This window comes from Pezoporus wallicus, unplaced genomic scaffold (assembly GCF_028554395.1).
Source record: "Pezoporus wallicus isolate ANWC-B61680 ecotype Strahan unplaced genomic scaffold, APGP_CSIRO_Pwel_v1 contig_6807, whole genome shotgun sequence".
NCBI lineage: Eukaryota > Metazoa > Chordata > Aves > Psittaciformes > Psittacidae > Pezoporus > Pezoporus wallicus.
The window spans coordinates 2,318,137-2,337,208 of record NW_026636431.1 but is presented as its reverse complement, the minus strand read 5'-3'; the positions used below and the strand labels follow the sequence as shown (position 1 = coordinate 2,337,208).

At 39.9% G+C, this 19,072-nt stretch overlaps 1 protein-coding gene across 5 annotated transcripts; it reads left to right on the top strand.

The window, feature by feature from the left end:
• Nucleotides 1-636: 636 nt before the first annotated feature.
• Nucleotides 637-18,209, top strand: ORC4 (origin recognition complex subunit 4). Of its 5 annotated transcripts, XR_008971082.1 has the most exons (14): nucleotides 643-782; nucleotides 2,130-2,206; nucleotides 3,916-4,006; nucleotides 6,606-6,681; nucleotides 6,902-6,987; nucleotides 8,451-8,499; nucleotides 9,018-9,169; nucleotides 11,086-11,259; nucleotides 11,598-11,684; nucleotides 14,200-14,308; nucleotides 16,065-16,160; nucleotides 16,246-16,313; nucleotides 17,220-17,688; nucleotides 17,745-18,209. XR_008971082.1 is itself a non-coding variant. In XM_057400277.1 (13 exons), exons 1-13 carry the CDS (start codon nucleotides 726-728, stop codon nucleotides 17,406-17,408), a joined length of 1,311 nt encoding a protein of 436 aa, XP_057256260.1. In that variant the 5' UTR covers nucleotides 643-725; the 3' UTR covers nucleotides 17,409-18,209. The 5 variants fall into 5 exon arrangements, 4 of the variants coding, with proteins under 4 accessions (XP_057256262.1, XP_057256260.1, XP_057256261.1 ...); XM_057400277.1 differs by having other exon boundaries at nucleotides 17,220-18,209; XM_057400279.1 differs by lacking the exons at nucleotides 8,451-8,499; nucleotides 9,018-9,169 and having other exon boundaries at nucleotides 637-782; nucleotides 17,220-18,209.
• Nucleotides 18,210-19,072: the final 863 nt, after the last annotated feature.

Genomic DNA, 19,072 nt, shown 5'->3' with positions numbered 1-19,072 from the left:
TATTATAAGCTGCACCAGTTTAAGCATGGGTAGCCGATTGGTAATGTCAAAACTTAAATGTTGTGACCTAACACGTTACCATGTGCCTGTGGCTTGTTCCAGCTACAGAAGCATACAGTTTTGAACTACCTGAAACACATTTAAAACATATGAATTACGTTTGGTGGTTGGTCGGATGATGTACAAATGTACTAGGAGAGTAATCGATGTGGCGGTTCACAGTGATGTGCCTAAAGCGTAAATGCTGCAAATGCCACTCCCGCTTCTGTGATAGATCAGTTTGCGTGTGCCACCGTAGTGAACCTTGGCATGCCTGCTGAGAATAATCATCGCCATTAGGAACTTGATGGCAGACCTTGACTTCTGGCCTGTCAGTTACCTTAGGCACTGTTTGTGTTGCACTGAAAAGCATCCTAAAGCAGATGCTTTCAGAAGTTGCACGAAAACATGGATTTAGTATAAGCAGAAGTGAATTAAAAAACCTTTAAATGTTTTGGGTCTTTTTCACTGGTAAGGTGAATTTACCACATCTTTATCAGTTAAGAAAACATGTTTATTGCAACATTAAGTTCTTTGAAACTAGGAACTAACTAGGTTTTGTTGGTTATACTAAATTTGGTTTACTAACATTGAAATACAACTTCTGATTAACATTATTTAGAAAGACGTATTCTTTAGTATAACCTTTATGTTCTTTTTCTTATTTAAAGATCAGGCCTTCTGCAATGAGTAAGCGTAAGGCAAAGGAGAGTGGTGGAGCAAATGGAGAATGCATTTCACAGGTTAGTAACATCTTATTGGTTGACTTTAAGTTCTGAAACTTTTCCATCCTCTGCCATCCATGTCATTCTGTAACTTTTTACTAGAGCAGTTAAAGAGACATATACAGATGCACAATATAATTTCTAGGGCTCTAAATGTTTTTTTGTATTTACGTTCTGTATTTCAGCTTCTCACCTGATGTTTGCTTCAAGTGCTACATAAATGATTTAACAGTAAAGGATGGTCTTGAGCTTTTGCTGTGATTTGTAGCAGCAGATTTGCATAAATCTATTTTTACCTAATCAGATTCTGTATCTCCCAGTTTGCAGGGTGAATCAGGATCTAGGTGGCTTGTTTTTAACAGCTTATGTGAGGCAGGACAGCAGCTGCCAAATTAGTTTTCAGTTCATTTGTTGTTTTTTTTTTTTAACCTTTATTCTTCTGTTTCCTCAAAGTGACTGCTTAAAAACCGTGATGAATTTTGTAGTGAATTACTTCTGGTTTAGTGATTTCTGATATTTTAATCTTTTCTTCATTTACTTATAAAATCCCTTTACAGGTGGAAAACTTTTTCACTTGTGAACGGGCAATGCTGACTGCTTGTATTATTCACTAAACAGAATAAATTTGGAAATTAAATCAGTAAAGCTTTAGTAGAAGAAGAAGTAACTGAAAAATCAGACAAGTACAGCTCATACTAAAAATTCATTCCATAAAGTGGAATTATTAGTGAAACAGATTTCCATCTTCTGTCCATTATTTAGACTTGCTGAGGAGTACTTCACGGAGGTGCATCGACGTGTATTTATTTTTAAACCAAAACTGCTGAAAGCTGATGGTAATAGTTCCATTGTAAATTACAAATTAGCCAAGTGTTAGAAGGTAGCTGAACTGAATCTTCAAAGTAACTGTAAATTTGATACCAATATTTTACTCTGATAGGCTGCGGTGGTGTTGTGAGCGATGCAAAAAACGTATTCATTGAGGATTTTGGGGAATAATGAAGTGGGTTATGTGTTCTTTCAGTCAGCTGGTAAATGTTTGTTTGCCCATATTACACAGGAAGTTAGAACTACAAATTAGACGAACTACTGGCATCATTCCGGTGGCAAGTGTAACATCCCTTTGGGTGGTGAAGGAAAGGAACTGTAGCAGAAGAGACAAAGGCACACACTGCTATCATTTAGCTGAATTTTCTGTGCTATAGGAGTCCGTAAAATATTGCTGCCTGCTGCAGTGTTATTCTTGCTTTCAAGACCCCTGTGTCAGTGATGACAATTAAAATTTCCATGCTCTTCCTATGGGTTTATTGCTGTAGTTACATTATTGGTACATCCCAAGCACTCTTTCTTGTGTTGTATCTGTAGGCGCAGAAAATCTTACGTGAAAGATTCTGTCACCATTGTGCTGCTGGAAAACTGTTCGGGATTGAACATCAGTACCGGTGAGTGAGCAGACTAAGTAATTTTGACTTTAACAACAGTAGAAAAATAATGAGATGAAGTTAGAATTTTCTGCTGCCTCTGTTTTTCTAAATTACATAGGCTTAAATGGCTTACAGCACAGTGCTTCTAAAAATTGCCTCGGATTTTGAGTTAATACAACTATTGCTCTGATTTTTGTATTTCTTGTCCTTGTTTCAAATCTGTAATTCCTGAAATGTTATTTTTGAGCCTGGAAAATACTTCTAGTGCATATTCTAAGGCTATATTTAATGACCTGAACAAGCAAAAATTTTAATTCTCGTTGTGAATCTTTATTTTTACTTTAGATTTCTGCCTGTTTATTGGTAAGCTGTGTTAAAAGTTAATCTTAAACATTAGAGGCAAACATCGTGTTTCTTGAAGTAGGGATCCATGTTCAAAACTTCTTGGGGTCATCCAGATGTGGAGGTTAAAGTTAGGAAAAAGGGACCTATTGTGACATTAATGCTATCTTAATACTAAACCTTTTACAGGTGCAGGTCAAATTTTGAAAAAATGTATTTCTAAAGAACTTGCATCAATTTTTCCAAGAGTAACTTTATGCAAGTTGAATCACCTGATGGGAGCATTAGTTTCCTTTCTGTTAGAAAAAGGAAAATAACATTTCTGCTGTTAGTGTATTAAGTGTGGTGTCATATGTAGGCAGAGCTCACGTAGGCATGTTGTGAGAAAATGTATTTCTGTGATGTTAGTATTCTACACAGTGAGCCTCCCCTCTTCATATTGGAATTCGGAACAACAGTTTAGAGACTGTCCTCTGCTTAATACACCACCGTTGGTGAATTGAACTGGAGAAAAACCATAATGAACTTCCCAACTCTTATTTTCTTTCTCAAGATGTATCTGGGCTCTTTGCTATAGGTAGCTCCCAAACAGTGAGCAAACCCACACACATTTTCTACAACTGTTACATGATGGCTTTATCACTCCTTTAGAAGCAATTGCATAATGTCAATATTGTAAGTAAAAAAACTAACCAAACAAACAAAAAAACACCAAAAAACCCCCCCACAAAAAGCCCCAGCATTTGTAAGCATTTGGCAATTGGGAGTGTCAGTAGTTTTTATAAGTACTTTAAATGTGGTACTGTGCAATAAGTCTATCTGAAGATAACTTAGAGTTGTTTTTTGTTCTTTTAGATGGGAATAGAATATGAATTTGAAGCTCAGTATTGCTGTTACCATTCACAAGCTTTGAATACCTGAATTTAGCGTATAATCAGTTTTGTGAAGATTGTCAAAATGAATATATTCCACTAGAATATTAATTTTTGCTGGTGTCAAGGCTTTCCTTCAATCTGTCTGCCAATCTTGTTTTTTTTTTTTTTGTGAACTGTAGTAGTATCACAGAAAGCAATCTTCCATTTTTAATTTTTTTTTTAAGGAAGAAATAGTTATTGAAATCTGCCCTTTCATGGGGAAGAATGACAGAATTTTAGTGATGCTCCCGACTTCTGCATGTTTTAATATTTTAAACTGTTTTAAGAGATGTGGTCGCTCAGCCTTTTGTACTTTATTGTCTTCCGTTTTGCATGCCCTGAGTGTTAGCTCTGAGAGCAAGTTGAAAAGCATCAAGTTTTCTCATGTTCTAAGGAGTCTTTGAATTTTCCATAGTTTCAGTAAATGTTGTTTGCTTTGAAGTTTTTAACCTATTGCTGTTGTCAACACAGACATCTGCTGGATCTGCTGAAACGGACTACAGTTCATGGAGAAAGTAATTCTGCCCTCATTATTGGACCCCGAGGATCAGGAAAGACTGCGGTATAAACATGTATTAAAAGTTTACATGAGGTCAAATTAAGCACAAGTTAGATGGCCCCAATGAAGTCTTGGGAGGTTTTGGAGCTAGATTTTCATCTCTACCTGTTTGTAAAGAGAGAATTGCTAATTTTTTACATGCAATTTCAGATTAATCTAGGACTTCTTGTGAGCTAATTCTGTTGAATAACAAATGGAGAAATTGGTTTCTTAACAATCTTCTGAAATTTTTCAAATGCTGAGTTTCTACTGATTCTGTAAAATAGAACAGCTTCATGTGCTGCTGACAAAAACACGTACTGGTCCATCCTCGCAGTGACTTGCAGAAGTATGCCTGGGTTTGGAATTCTTTTTGTGTCTTCACCAGCTTTTGTGACACACCACAGGTACCCAAAACATGTAAAATGGGAATAATTTTATCAGAACAAGTTGCATTTGTCTTTCTGTGATCTGACAACATCATGGATTCTGCCTCCTTTCAGCATTTCTCCTATTGCAATCTCTGTAGTTCTTGGCACGAAGGAGTTGCCTTCATCTTTGCAATTAAAGCCATGTTTTGCATACTCTTTACAAGTTAAACTGCTATTGCTGTTGGGCCTCTGCTGTAAAAATGACTGAAAAGGCATCCAAAAACCGAAAGGAGTAGATTGAGGACGGGTACAACTATAGCTGTTTGTATCTAGAGAATGGTGAAGTATCTTAATCCTGGTTTAAACATGTTGAAGAACATTGTTACCTTAATTGCTTGGAGGTAGAATAATGTATAGCAGTTCTAGTTTACAAGTGTAGGTTTTGTATTTTAAAGAAACTCTTTTTAGTTGAGGTGTGTGAAGGGTTGACATCTAAGGGTTATATACTTTAATATTGTGCAAACAGTAAAGTCTTTTATGAGCATATAATTTGATGAATAGGTTGGCTGTTACTGCAAAAAGTATTGAAGATTGAAAAATTACAAAAATTACTTCAGAGATCTCCCCAGGTGCGAAAGCAAGTGGCCTTCAATCTTTTAAATATAGTTGAGTAGTAATGAATTAATAGGTGGTAAACATATCCATGCAGAGCTGACCCCAGTCATTCTGCCAATTTATTGGTAGCTTTTTTATTTTACATTTTGGAAGGATTCAGTATTGTTACCTTCTGTTACACATGGCACTTCAGAAGTATAATTGCCAAAATACTATGGTGTGGTGGTGTGGAAGGAGTTGATAAACTCATGGCAAATAAGGATTCCTCCACCTATGTACTTCCTGCTCTTGAACTGGGGTTTAGTTTTTCTTTATTAGACTTACAGATTTGTAAGTAAGCAACACATCCTTTTACAGTGCAGAAAATAGTTTTTAGATTGTTATTATTTACAGTGTAGACATTCAAGGTACTATTGAGATTGTTGCCCAAGGGGCTAACCTGAATGAATGGCATCCTCTTATTGGGCATAAACTTGAGAAATCAAGTGCATATGCTTTTTTGTTTAACATTTCCGTATAGTAAATATTGGCATCTGTAGTAGGAGTCTAACTATATCTGCTTTTAAATACAGTATCAGTAGAAAAGTAGGGATGAGCTCTATACTGCAAGCAAATTGGAGTACATGATAAAGATTTTTAAAAACCCACAACAGAATGATCCATCTAACACCACATGCCCCCTGATCACTAGAACTATTACTTAAAATAATACTTTAATGATTTTTATTATTTAAACTATTTTTGTTACTTAAAGTGTTTTTTTTTTCCCCCAAACCTTTTACATAAGACTGGTGAAGATCAAAATTTGTGATCCTTCCTTCCTGAATATAAATAAACAAATCACACATGCAAAATGAATTATTTTCTTATTTTATATCAAGTGAAAATCTTAGTTTTCAAAAAAGACTGCTAGAGACAAGCAAATTGTATGTGTGTATATAACTAAATATGTATGTATGTATACATACATGTACATGGGAGCTGTAAATTCTTAGCTGAGGAAGCAAAAGCAAAGCGTAGCAAGTGCATAAGAAGTTAACATTTCATCTCTCTATATGTATTTTAATACAAGTTTCTGAAAAGTTTTGCCAAGAACAAGTTCTTGATAGACTGTATATTTGGGACCCCTAACTTTTATAAGCAATAGTTGATGTAATTATGTGCTGTTTCGTGCTTCCTTACTTAAAGAGGAAAGGCAAAAGCATAGTGTCTTTAAAGATTTAAACAAAGGTTTTTGTTCTGCAGCATCTAATGGAGCAGTGAAACTGAATACTATACTAACTCGAGACAAATTCTCTCACATCTCAAACTCATAAAGATTCTTTGGATTAAGGCAAAAGCCCTAGATACTAGTCCCCAGAATGAGTGACTAAAATACTGTAGTAATTTTTACATTTCTTTCTTTACTAATTCAGCAGAATGAATAAATGTAATTGCTACAGTCATGACAGTGAATGTGAAATTTTCATTTTAGTATTTTAGTCTTGAAAGTACTCAAAAACATTATTACTTAATGAAACTGCATGTACTGTTTCTTATCTGCTAATAATCAATTTGTACACTTGTTACAACATAAATCTCCTTCTAAAGAAATAATGGTGGCGTTTTTTTGTTTTGTTTCTTTTTTGTTTCCCTAGTTATTAAATCGTGTCTTAAAAGAGCTTAAGGAAATGAAACAAGTTAGAGGGAACCTCTTGGAAGTTCGTCTGAATGGTCAGTAATACAACATTATTCAGATGTCACGTTGCATTCGGTTGCTTCTATTGTATGTACTAAACAAAAATTATTACTGTTTAGTCTTAATTTATAAAAAGACATAGCTTTGTAAGGCTGGAAATTGAGAGAAACATCTGGATAAGGTTCCAGTGGCAGTAGATGTGGTCTCTTGGAGTGAAGAACTGCCAGTTCTTCATGAAAAAATGTATTCTTTCAGGGCTTCTGCAGACTAATGATAAAGTGGCCCTGAAGGAAATCACCAGACAGTTGAACCTGGAAAATGTAGTTGGGGATAAAGTTTTTGTAAGTATCAACTTTATTATACTCTTTGCTTATATATCTCAAAAATCTTTGCCTAGAAAACTGGCTTTATAGTCTGCAGCTGTTGAGACTGAATGGGCCTTGACTCATTTACGTCAGTACTGAAGTCAGTAGTAAAGAGAATAGCGGAAGTGCTTCAGATTGTATTTAATGAGTATTTTTGAGAGGCCATCTTCTGATGTGACAGAAGGTCCTTTTAAGCTCCTTGATAGGGCCTGTGAGGTTGACGGAGTTTATGTATTTGAGAGTCGTGTATAATACCAATCCAGGTGGCTAAAGCAGAATTAGGAGGGGAGTGAAAGGTGAAATTGCAATAGATTAGGTTTATTTTCATCACTTGTGTTTGGAAAGCTACAGAGAGATGTTACTGCTTCAGTTAATAAAAACCAGAGAACTAGGTTGGAAGCAGTGCAGAATACAAGATTGTAGTTACTAGGCTTTATTATCTTTTGGAAATACTTGTTTCTTGGGCTGTGCTTTGGTTTCTTACTTATCCCAAATGATTTTAGATACAGAGAATGGAGAACCCTTTCTAATCATAAGCTAAAATTTTCCCAAATACAGCAGCAGTAGTAAAAGGAGACGGCAAGTATTTAATTTCAGCATAGTCATTTGAATGGGTTGTCCTTTCAACAGAGAACTAGAGCAACCTTTCAAAGTCCACAGTTCCACCTCCAAAAATGCTGGATGCAAAACTGGACTTAAATATGCTTAATTCTCCTGTAATTTTCTCCATTGCGTTACTGTGGAGTACTCCTTTAAACTCTTAACTTTTGGTTGCACATGGGCAGAGAAACATACTGATTTGTAGGAATGTCTGTCCCCTCGTCAACTTCCTATCTTAGCTTATGCAATTTACAATTGGACAGTTAATTGGCTTTTCTACCTTCTTTGATTGGGCTTGTGGTCTTCAGATGTAGTTACTTCCCATCTTGCACCCTGTGTACTTCAGAGGGTGTAAATGTGTGTAACTGAAGCAGGGTGGTCATAGCAATCCATTGTCGTCTGTCATGAATGTTTGATGCTTTGACCTGTCTAACAAGGTTGCAGATTAAAAAGCTGCATACTGATGTTTCTCAGTGGAACACTCAGTTTTTGTGTGCGTGTAGAGGGAAAATGCATGTGCATTAGCTATTTAAGGAAAAATAATGGTACTTACAAATTTAGCTTATTGTAGACATTCTTCTGCTTGCTAATTTTGGCCTGTCTGAGGCAATTAGTTTGGGGTTTTCAGACTGGAAAGAGGTGGATCAGTGTAGGGTTAACTCCCCGTTTTCTTGTCCTGTAGAGGTGGTGATTATACAACATGAAGTAACATTTTAAGTTTTTGAGAGCAGGGGTTTAGAAGGAGATGGCCTTTGTTATATGCCTGAACTGGGCATTGCTAGACAGTTCTGAGAATGACATTGAAAATCTCTTGTGAAACATTTTTCTTCTCTGTATAGGGCAGTTTTGCTGAAAATCTTGCGTTCCTTCTTGAAGCTTTAAGGAAGGGTAGGTACTAGTAGCCCCTGTTCTGAAATAGTGTGTATGCATGTTTGTCATTTAAATGAAAAGTTAGCATATATGTGTGTGTTCATCTACGTGTATAAGTGTTATGAAGAAACCTAGCCCAAGAACGTGTTATGGTTACAAAATAATGTAAAACATACAGAACCCCAAGCAAACACATATTTAACATAACTGAGGCTGTAAAGGCTTGCATGTGATGATCACAGATTCTTTTATCCAGATTGAAGCTATTGAAAATAGTGCTTTAAAAAAAAAAAAGAACATAGAAGTCTGCCTTCCCTTGCAACCAGAAATAATGCTTGGCAGAATAATACAAAACCTTATCAATTTTTCCATGTGTTTTTGTTTCTACTGCCGTAGCAGTACTTAAATGAAAGGAGGGCTTAATGACAAGCTGAAAGAAAATAATGTAAGTTGTTAAACTGGGAGTTTGTGAGAGCTGCAGAGATGGAAGCCCAACGATGAAGTTACCAGACTAACTTTTCAAATTGCTGTCTCAGGAGATCGAGCTAGCAGTTGTCCAGTCTTGTTTATACTGGATGAATTTGACTTGTTTGTTCATCACAAGAATCAGACGCTGCTCTATAACCTCTTTGATATATCACAGTCAGCCCAGACTCCAGTAACAGTTATTGGACTTACATGTAGGCAGGTAAGAAACAGCACTTTATCATTCATTGTTTTCAGCTGTTTTAAAGAGACTGTTGCCTTAGTTGGGATGTTTTCTGCTCTCCTGGAGCCTTGCTTAGTTTACTAAGAGACTGTTATTATGCATTTTTCTGACTTTAGAATTGGGGAGTAAGGGTGATTAAAAAAAAAAATACAGTAATTAGTGCTGAGAGCAAACTTGGATAACCAAAACACTGCAAAGCCTTCCTTTGCACTGCTAGGTGGGCAGGTTTACACGTCTAAGGAGACACAAGGCTGTGGTCCGGTATTACCACAGGAGAGCTGTATTTTTATCCATGTGGCTTGTTCATATTAGCAGGGACTGTTGTTCCCTCTTTGGAGAGGCTCCTGGGCATTGCAGTTTCTTGGTCAGCAGTTGGTAAGAAGAGAATGATATTAATCTACCGTGTTTAAAACATTGTTCTGGGGACAAGGAATTTTTTTAAGCAAACACTTCACTAGGGCACTATTGCTATAAAATGACCATGTTCAAAATGGGTTTAGGATCCATCTTAAACTTGCTATGATATTTACAGTAACATTGCAGGGAGCTGTGGACAGATTTTGCATATACTGTGAAATGACATTTTTGACACTATGAAAGTTGATGTTTTATAAAAAAAATATACTGTTTTTCTCAGTAAACTGGATTAGTGATAAAGATAGCTAGGTTATGACAAGAAGAATGATTAGAATCTTCCATTGCAGCCTAAATCTTGGGTTGGTTGGGCTTCGGTGATGTTTAGCTGGGCACATTGCTGAAAGTTAATAGAGTAGTTAATAATTGATTTAGTAAATTCCGATTTTTCTTTTGTGATAGGGCTTTGAGCAACTTCGTCTATTAGGTGCCCTTGCCTGTGGCAGAGGGCTTGGAACTATATGAGCTTTAAGGTCCCTTCCAACCCAAATGCTTCTGTGATTCTGTGATTACTGTCCTGAGCCTGGTATCCTCATCACGCATTGTTTAGATCCCTGTATTGCTCTGCTTTGGAATGTAGTCAGGGTGGTGTCTTCAGAGGCCATACCATGGTGATAGCTGTTGCTTCTCGTCTCTGTTGCTTGTGATTTCTAAATCCAAAGGTGTCTTTGTATTTTGCATTGTTGGTTGTCTATTTACACTTACTGCTCTGTATTGGTGAGGAGCTTCAGTATTCTTAAAGATTTTTTTTTTTTTTTTAGTGGAAATAAAACCACTGAAACCAATGCACATTAAACCCTTAAAAAACAAAAGGGACCACCCAAAATTCCTAGTAACTAGGAGTGCAATCCTTCTGTGCCAATATCAGGTAGGGTAATAGTACTGGGTTTCTCAGAATGAACCCCACAGCTTGTTTTTGATGCCATCTATTACCATATGTTCTGAGAAAAGTAAGCTGTTCTCCCTTACACTGACAACCTGATGGCAGACCTGCTTAGTTCTGTGTGGCAATCCTGGAAGATAAATACTAGCTCTTAAGTGTTTTGGGGTACTTTTAAGCTGGATTCTTTTGGTCTGATAAAAGGCATGTGAACTGACAGCTGCCAACCTCCCTATCTACTAACTAGACAACTGATCTAGAGCCACAGTGGCTAAAATATCTTCAATGCAGACTTAAGTAACTGAAATATTTACATAATCAATGGAGAAATTTTGCTGGGTATCCTAGCAACTAATTAGCCCGTGTGATGTAGTGCAACACGTGATTCGGGTGAATGGCCAATCATTGGGCATTTTGGGGCACATGGATTATAATAATTAGCAAAGGTCTTGCTGGAACATTTCAAGCCTGAGAATTTAATAATTCCTTTTTTTTTTCAACAGGATTTACTTTGGTGTTTTGTAGTTTTCATTCTAGCAAAGAATGCATTAAATGCAGCTACTCTTTTTAATTATTATTTGTACTTTTTTTTTTTACCAAGGATATTCTGGAGCTCTTGGAGAAGAGAGTAAAGTCAAGGTTCTCTCACCGACAGATATATTTGATGAATTCTTTTGATTTTAAACAATACATTAAGATATTCAAGGAACAGCTTGCTCTTCCTGCTGAATTTCCTGATGAGTCTTTTGCACAGAAATGGAATACTAATGTTCAGGTATTTAAAGCTCTTTATACTTGGTTTTAGTAAAACTTCTAAAGTAAAGCCAGTTAATAAGTGCAAAGCCTTTACCTCAGATTAGTATTGCCTTTCACTATTTGAGTTTGATACAGAGTGGTAAATTGTGATAGGGAATCTTTGCTTATTCAAGTCCAGAGGTAAAATTAGAAGACCAGAAAGTTAAGGTTAGACACAAAGAACTGCGTTGTCGCATGTAATCTGAGCTCTTCCTGAAAGTCAGCTGACTGTATTTTTTTCAGGTGAATAGGAAGTATTTGCTGAGACAATTAAAGTAGTGCTTTTTTTTTACTTTTTTTTTTTTAATTATTAATTAGCATCTCTCAGAGGATAAAACTGTGCAGGACGTGCTGCAGAACCTTTTTCGCTACAGTAAAGACCTGCGCTCACTTCACTTGCTCTTGGTATGTATTTTGATGTGTGTATAGTATTGTCCTGCTTTTCAGTAACTCGCAAACAGCACTTGTGTCTTTCAAGCCAGTCTACTGGCATTGAAAATAATTTTTTCCAGGCCTTTCCATGTATAAAACAAAATTGTGGGTGAAATACTTTCAAATTATTTTTTCCTTTCTGAGATTCTTTTTGGTTGCTGGTGAATCCTGAGAACTGCTTGTACTGAAACCTGCTTTTGCTATGTTGAAGTCTGTTGTTGCACCTAAATATTCCTCCTTTCCCTAAATCTGTCCCTGTACTGAACCTGCTGCTGTTCATCAATGTGTTCTCTTCAAAGATCAATAAATTTTGGTGCTTTTTTTTTTATTACTGTGGCTTAACTGTGTTTTTGCATCACCTTCTGCTCTCCGCTTTGTCATCCTGCTGGCGCTGTTAGGGTGTGTCGGTGTTCCTTGCCTGTTCCTTGAGCTGCTCTAGCATAATTCTGTGTGGGTATCTGCACTTCCAACATAAAAGCACACAGTGCTTTTATGGAACTGCTTTTAGTTGAATAACTCTCACTTAAAGCCAAAATACTTGTTGTTGTCATCCCTTTTTTTCACTCCTCCTTCTTCCTAAGCCATCGCCCCTGCTGCGATACCAGGTTCCTTGCCTTTATGGACTGGTTGCTCCTGGGTACCTCTTCAGTAAGAGTGTTCTCATATGCCTAAAGTCTTGTTCTTCACACATCAGAAATGCTTTTGTTTTCTTTTATCACTTCCAATTTCTTCTTGTGCAGAGTATCAGATAAAATCACTTTGTGAACTGTTTGATTAGGTGCCACTTTGTTTTCCAGAGCTGGTTTGATACGTGGAGCAATTTAGGTAGCCTAGATGCTGTCCTGAATTTGTCCGTTACCGTGACGCTACTCTGGGAAATGTGATCTTAATCTTTTAAATCTTGAGATGCTGGAAGCTTGAGGCTACTAATCCCTAGAAAATACTGAGACAGAAGTTAATGCTTGTCTTCCAAGTGATCACATTATCTGGCATCAAGGGCCTGAGGAAGCTTTCAAAACTGCACTTGGTAGCTCCAACCTTTCCCAGTTATGTTAGGGGTAGAAGGAAAGCCACCTCCACTGTGTGGGGAAAAATTAGACTGCTCCTCCCCTATTAGAGAGAATAATTCTGTGTTCAGTAAGTAGGAGGCAATTCTGATGGTCAACTTCGTGATGTCAGGACAAATGAGCTGAAGCTTAACACATGGTCAGGCTCTCTCAGATGGTTATTTCTCTCAAAACTTGCCTTCCCTCACTTACGTTTTTTAGTACAATTAATATAAATGCACTAACATTGATTACCAAAGAGATTTTTTTTCTTTTTTAACCATCTTAAAATCTGTGTTTTTGTCAGGTGTGAAAACCCCACTGAATGTACCTGTGTATCCTATGTGGTGCAAGGATTCAGATTTTAACCTTCTGCTCGGCGGTGGGCTCTTCTTGGAGTCTTCAGTGCTGACAGCTTTACCCAGTGCTGGGCTTACAGTCACTCCAAAAACTAGATCATAGACTTTCTGCTTTAGTTTTGAAACAGAGAGCATGATCCAAGCCCTCTTTTTGATAGTCTTCTCTTTACTGGAGTTTGTTACAAGATTGCAGATTATTCTGAAGTTAAGGGCACCCAGTTCTGTCTCTTTGGCTTGAGTGAATGCCAGAAAAAAGCCAATGGCTGCCTGTCTGAACAGCCTCTTCTTGAGCCCTGTGTGTAAGGAGAGAAAGAGGATGGAGAAGGACTGGTGGTAGATAGCATTGGATGTTCATGGTAAAAGACCTCAGTGAAAATAAGCTTTTCATCACACAGACCTGCAAAAGTAGGAAATAGTCACTAAAAACATCTGTTTTTCATTTTGTCCACAAAGTATTTACAAGGCAGATAGTTAAGGTCCTGAAGAGCAAGTGAAGGTCACTGCAGTGTGCCTGCTGCTGCAGAAAGCCTTGGGGCTAATCCAGAGCTTTGGAGGGTGGTGGTAGAAGAGGTCAGTTACCTATCTATTAACTTACACTTGTTCAAAACTCACTTCCTGTGGCAGGTAACTGAATGTTGTTAAGGATTCATATTGCAAGAAGGTGAGACTTTAGCAAATGCTCTGAAGGGGTCACTCCCATTCTGTAAACTGAGTGGTGCCTTCAGGCACTTCCTTGGCTCCCTGTCACAAAGGTGTGTTTAAACCAGTTGTGAGTCAGCAATCACTAAAGTATGCTAATGCACTGAAATTAATATAAACAAGGTAATGAGTGTTTATGTCCTCCAGTGAGAAGGCTTTAAAGTTCTAAGCCTGGAAAACCTTCCTGGCAAAATGTAGTTGTAGCTACCAGCTATTTACAAGGTTTTCAGTATGAGCTTACTGTGTATGGGGGTTTATTCATTAATGTTTCCAGTAGGTGACTCCAGGGGAAATGTATTCTTTTGCATCTCACCCCCAAGCAGAAAGTATGTCCGGTAATTAGTAATTAAGTGAAGTGAAAAATGTCTGCTGCTTTATTTTTAGATGCTCGCTGTAAGTAATGTTACTGTGCATCACCCACTTGTCACTGCATCAGATCTCCATGAAGCAAGCAAGCAGTATCGAACGGACTCAAGAGCAAATATTGTACATGGTAAAGCTCAGCTTCCCCTCTCTCCCCCCCCCCCCCCCCCCCCAAATGTTTCTTGGGAGTATGAAACTCAAGTCCCTCCCTGAACTTCTGATGTAAGAGATACTGTCTAGGGCAGTGTGCCTGTTGGTATGAGCTGCACAGGGAATACTGCTCCCACAGAATGCTCCTGGGCATTCGTATGCGTGTGTGGGTGTAACGGTGCTGAATAAACTAGAGATGGAGTTACAGATTAGTAAAGAGCTTGGCCAGTGCACCACTATGATGTGGGCTTACAGCTGGCAGTGCCAGATGGCTAGTTTGCTGCTTCAGTGCTAGCCAGAAAAAGCACTGGTAGCCTGGGCAAAGGAACTAGCCTTGACTGTGTGTCAGTCCTGCTGACATGGTGGAGGAAGGGAAGATGCTGACCCCTTCCTGCATCACCAGCAGGTTCAGGAAGGTGATTCTGCTCTGCTCTCACGAGGCTCTACCTGGAGTGCTGCATTCAGCTCTGGGGTCTTCTGAGACCAGGGCTTGTTCAGCCTGCAGAAAAGAAGGCTCCAGGGAGACCTTAGAGCAGCTCCTAGTGCCTAAAGGAGCTGACATGAAAGCTGTAGAGAGGCTTTTTACAATGGCAGTAATGACAGGACACGGGGGAATGGCTTTAAACTGACAGAGGGAAGATTTAGATTATATATCGGGAAGAAGCTCTTCCCTGTGAGGGTGGTGAGGCCCTGGCACAGGTTGCCCAGAGAAGCTGTGGTTGCCCCATTCCTGGCAGTGTTCAAGGGCAGGTTGGCCGGGGCTTGGAGCAATCTGGGCTAGTGGAAGGTGTCCCGCCTGTGGCGGCAGGCTTGGAACTAGGTGAGTTTTAAGGTCCCTTCCAACCCAAACCAGTCTGTGATTCTTGCGGTGCTGGTAGCTGGGGGTACAGGAGGTACTTTAGCTGTTGCAGTAAACCCTCTTGTGGCTTGCAACAGTCTGTGCTTGGGTAGATACAGAACTGAAGCTTGAACTTGAATTCTGTACTCTGGGAGCTCAGCTGTATGCGCTTACCTGCCATTAGTTGAGCTGCTGTACAGGCCCTTCTGGCATGTTTCTGTGAGCTGCTGCCACCTTCGCACCACCTGGGGGTTCTCCCTTTCTAAACCATGTCAGAGGGGATGTACCGAGCACTACACTAGAAAACTAAGCTTTTCTCTGAAAAGCATTCTGGAACCTGCACAAACGTGAGAGAGATACAGATCTCCTGATGATGTGATACTAAGTCTAAGTAAAGAGGGAATTGCTTCCCTGATCAGGAAAGGTTAACTCAGCCCATGGCTTCCTCATGGCTCCCAGGTTTTACAGGGTTTGATTTGTCTTGGTCCTGTGCTTCCCAGAGTCTCCTCAGGACCATGGAGCTGATTTGCTGTGTCACTTCTTCAGCTTCAGGTAACAAATAACCTTTTCAGAGTCTCACTTCATGACATGCTGTCCAGTACCAGTGAGATCGTCTTGGTGTTCCTGAACATCTGTGTCACTGAACAGTTGCAATATTGGCTTTTCTTTGTATTTATATTTACATTACTTGCTTTTTGACAGAAACAGCCCATTTCTTTGAATACCTGGGGAAAAAAGTGTTCTTTTACCTAGCCTCTCAGATTTTGGATTTTTAATTTTTTTTTACATTAAGAACATGTATTACACAAATAGGTGAGGCCTACAGCATATAAAAATAGTATGAGAACTGCTTGCATTTCTGAGATGAAGTATTTAGAGCTCTTGTCTTTCCCTCTAGGTTTGTCTGTCCTGGAAATCTGCCTAATTATAGCTATGAAACACTTGAATGATGTTTATGAAGGAGAACCCTTTAACTTCCAGATGGTTTACAATGGTGAGAGAAATGCCTGAACCTTACCAACCCTACATCAGTTACTTCCCCTAAGTAACTCACTTTTTTTTTCCTGTTACTGCTACAGAATTCCAGAAGTTCATACAGAGGAAGGCACACTGTATGTACAACTTTGAAAAGCCTGTTGTCATGAAGGTAAGCCTGAAATGTCTTTTTTATTTTTTTGAATTGTAAAGTATTGAGATGCCTTTTATTTCTTAGGGCAGAGAGGCTGAGTAGTCAAATGGAGCTCTTGATGCAAGACAGGGCCCTTCAAGGGGGTAGAGCTTAAACCAAGCACCTCAGGTGGGAACTCAAGGTGGTGCCCAGCTGGGAAATAGCCACTTGGAAGAGTTTAGTACCAGTGTGAAGCCTTTCTTAAGGAAGCTTAACTTACTTGGGATAAGGGTTCAGTGAGACTATCAGAGATGGCTTCCTAAGGAGAGCTTTGTGTATGTGCATAGGTGTCTTCAGTGAGCAAGTTCACTTCTGCTCTCCAAAACTTCAGTTAACTTTACCCCATCAAAAATGGGCTTTTCTTAATCCAGTAGGTCTGACTGGTGTATGGAATCAGTCTGCAGTCTGATATGGCTGGCTTGCTCAGACAACTACAGTCTGAGGTGCAAGTTGGGAACTGTGTTTTAGTCACAAACCATCAGGTGCTGCCTTTTCTGTTGATGAATTAATCCAGTTGTGTGGTCAAAGCTGCCTTCCCCTCTTCCAACTGAGCACACTTGGTTTCCAATAGTGTCATTCAGCTGGAAATTATGTAATGCTGTGTGTGTGCTTGGCACAGACCTTCCCATTGGTTTCCCTAAATAACAGCATCATTCCCAGTTACCTGTACACTGGATTTCAAATATGGTTTCTCTAAGAGGGAAAGTGAATTCTACATCAGCCAGCATAGCTGACATGCTTTGCTATATGTGCAAAGGATATGAAGCAGACCGGAGCTGTTGTCAAACAGCTGATTGGCTAGCACATCACAGGCTTCCAGCAGGAGTGTCTCTGGTCATCCAAAATGAGCAATGTCATCTTCCCTCTGTTATTTTTTGTTTTTAGGCATTTGAACACTTATTACAGCTGGAATTAGTAAGGCCAATAGAAAGACCAAATATACGTGCTCAGCGCGAGTACCTCCTGATGAAGCTGCTGTTGGACAGTACTCAGATCATGGATGCCCTGCAGGCGTACCCCAACTGCCCTGTGGATGTGAAGCAGTGGGCAGCCTCATCACTCAGCTGGCTCTGAACTTTCTGGAACTTGCAGCATCACTTTCTGCATCCAAGCTTTTTGAGTTGAGTATGAGCTGCAGCAGAGGGCACATCTTTCCACAGGAGGTAACTTTTTGGAAGAAGCTTTACTGATTGATGGGGGAGAACTGCTCCAATGTTATGTTCTGATGGCCGTAACAGTGATGAAGGGGAATGCTCTGGCTGTTTACCTCAGCTCGGTGCCAGCTTTTCCTCTGGTGCAGAGTTTCCACTTCATATAAATCTTGACTTCCTTGGTCTGGGATTGACTGTGTCAGGTGCTGCCTTGGGGCGCACCACCCCGAATGCCTGTGGGTCTGGCTTAAACCCCAAGGCACAGTTATCTCTCAAATGCTGTTTGAAGCTCATACTTGGTGTACTTTTTCTTCTCAAATTTGACTTGATGCAGAAAACTTATTAATTATCCTTTAATGACAACAAATGGTGTTCTGGGGTGAAGTACAACCTGCCTTATCCAGGTTACTCAGCTGTTTCTGCAGGGTACAGCCTGCAGGGCCTGTGTCCCCCTGTGGTGGGGCAGCTCTGAAACACCAGCAGATCCCCCCAGAGAGCTCCTGCAGGCTCTGTGGCTCATTGCTGGGGAGAGAAATCTGTCTGGCAGCAGGGGGAGGGAAGGCTTTGCCTGGAAGGTACGTGCTACTGCATATGTACTTGAGTGATACCTGTCAGAAGTACACTTCCTCCCCGGTAAGAGCTACCATTGGTTTGGTACCACAACATGTCATGAAAAGCCTTGCTGCAAGGATAGCACAAACTGTAAATAAAAAAGTTGCCACAAGATGTTGTTCAGAAGTACTTACCCAGGCAGGAAAGTGGGTGTTGAGCCAACATGTACCTCCTCACAGCGTGGTTTGGCTCATGCATTTCAAGGTGCACCTCTGAAATGGGGATGAAGGGGGAATATGGCTGCTTGTAGAGTAGAGAGCAGAGGTGGGAAAAGGTGATGCCAGTGTTAAAGAGTTATTTTTATGGAAACACTTGGCTGTGGGGCTGGAGACAAACCAACAGGTGCCTTACGTACAACTGCAGAGGGGGCAGAGCTGCTGACATTGGTTGGCCCTGCCTCTGCTCACACCCGGGGTCCTGCTGCTGTGTTTGTTTACGGATGGGACACTGCTGAGGGTTTTCCCCACCCTGTGGTGCGAAACAGACACCTGCAGGTGTGGTATGGGAATATCACATCCCCTGGCAGAGCAACTCACTCAACAGCCTGAGTCCCTTGTACCCACAGGTACATTGATTGGTGAAATTGAACATGCTCAGAAGGGATAATGGGGACTGGCTTTAATTCAGGATAAAGGCTTGGGAGGAAGCCCCACCCTTTTAGGGGCAGGAGGCTACAGGGGCAGTTCTGCAGCAGGTGGCTGCCCTGCTGTCCAGGGAGAAGGGAAGGGTGGTGGCAAGGCCTTGGGACAGGAATGGTAGAAGGGACCGTGGAATTACAGGAGCATCGCTGGAGCCTTCCCATGGCTGCCTCCTGCAGGAGGGAGCCCACCCTGGAGCTCATCTCAGAGACTGTGTCCTGCCCTGTGTGCTGCACTGCTGGTTAAAACTCCTGAGCTGGAAAGTGCCCCTCCTGAGAGGGCAGGGTGGGTTCTCCCATCTCCAAGGCCAGGCATGATGTGGATTGTGCCTTCACTT

Coding starts and splice junctions, on each gene's coding strand:
- ORC4 (XM_057400277.1), top strand. CDS start 726: ATGAGTAAGCGTAAGGCAAAGGAGAGTGGTGGAGCAAATGGAGAATGC. Junction 4,007..6,605: donor GAGGATCAGGAAAGACTGCG/GTATAAACATGT, acceptor TTGTTTCCCTAG/TTATTAAATCGTGTCTTAAA. Junction 14,309..16,064: donor AAGAGCAAATATTGTACATG/GTAAAGCTCAGC, acceptor CTTTCCCTCTAG/GTTTGTCTGTCCTGGAAATC.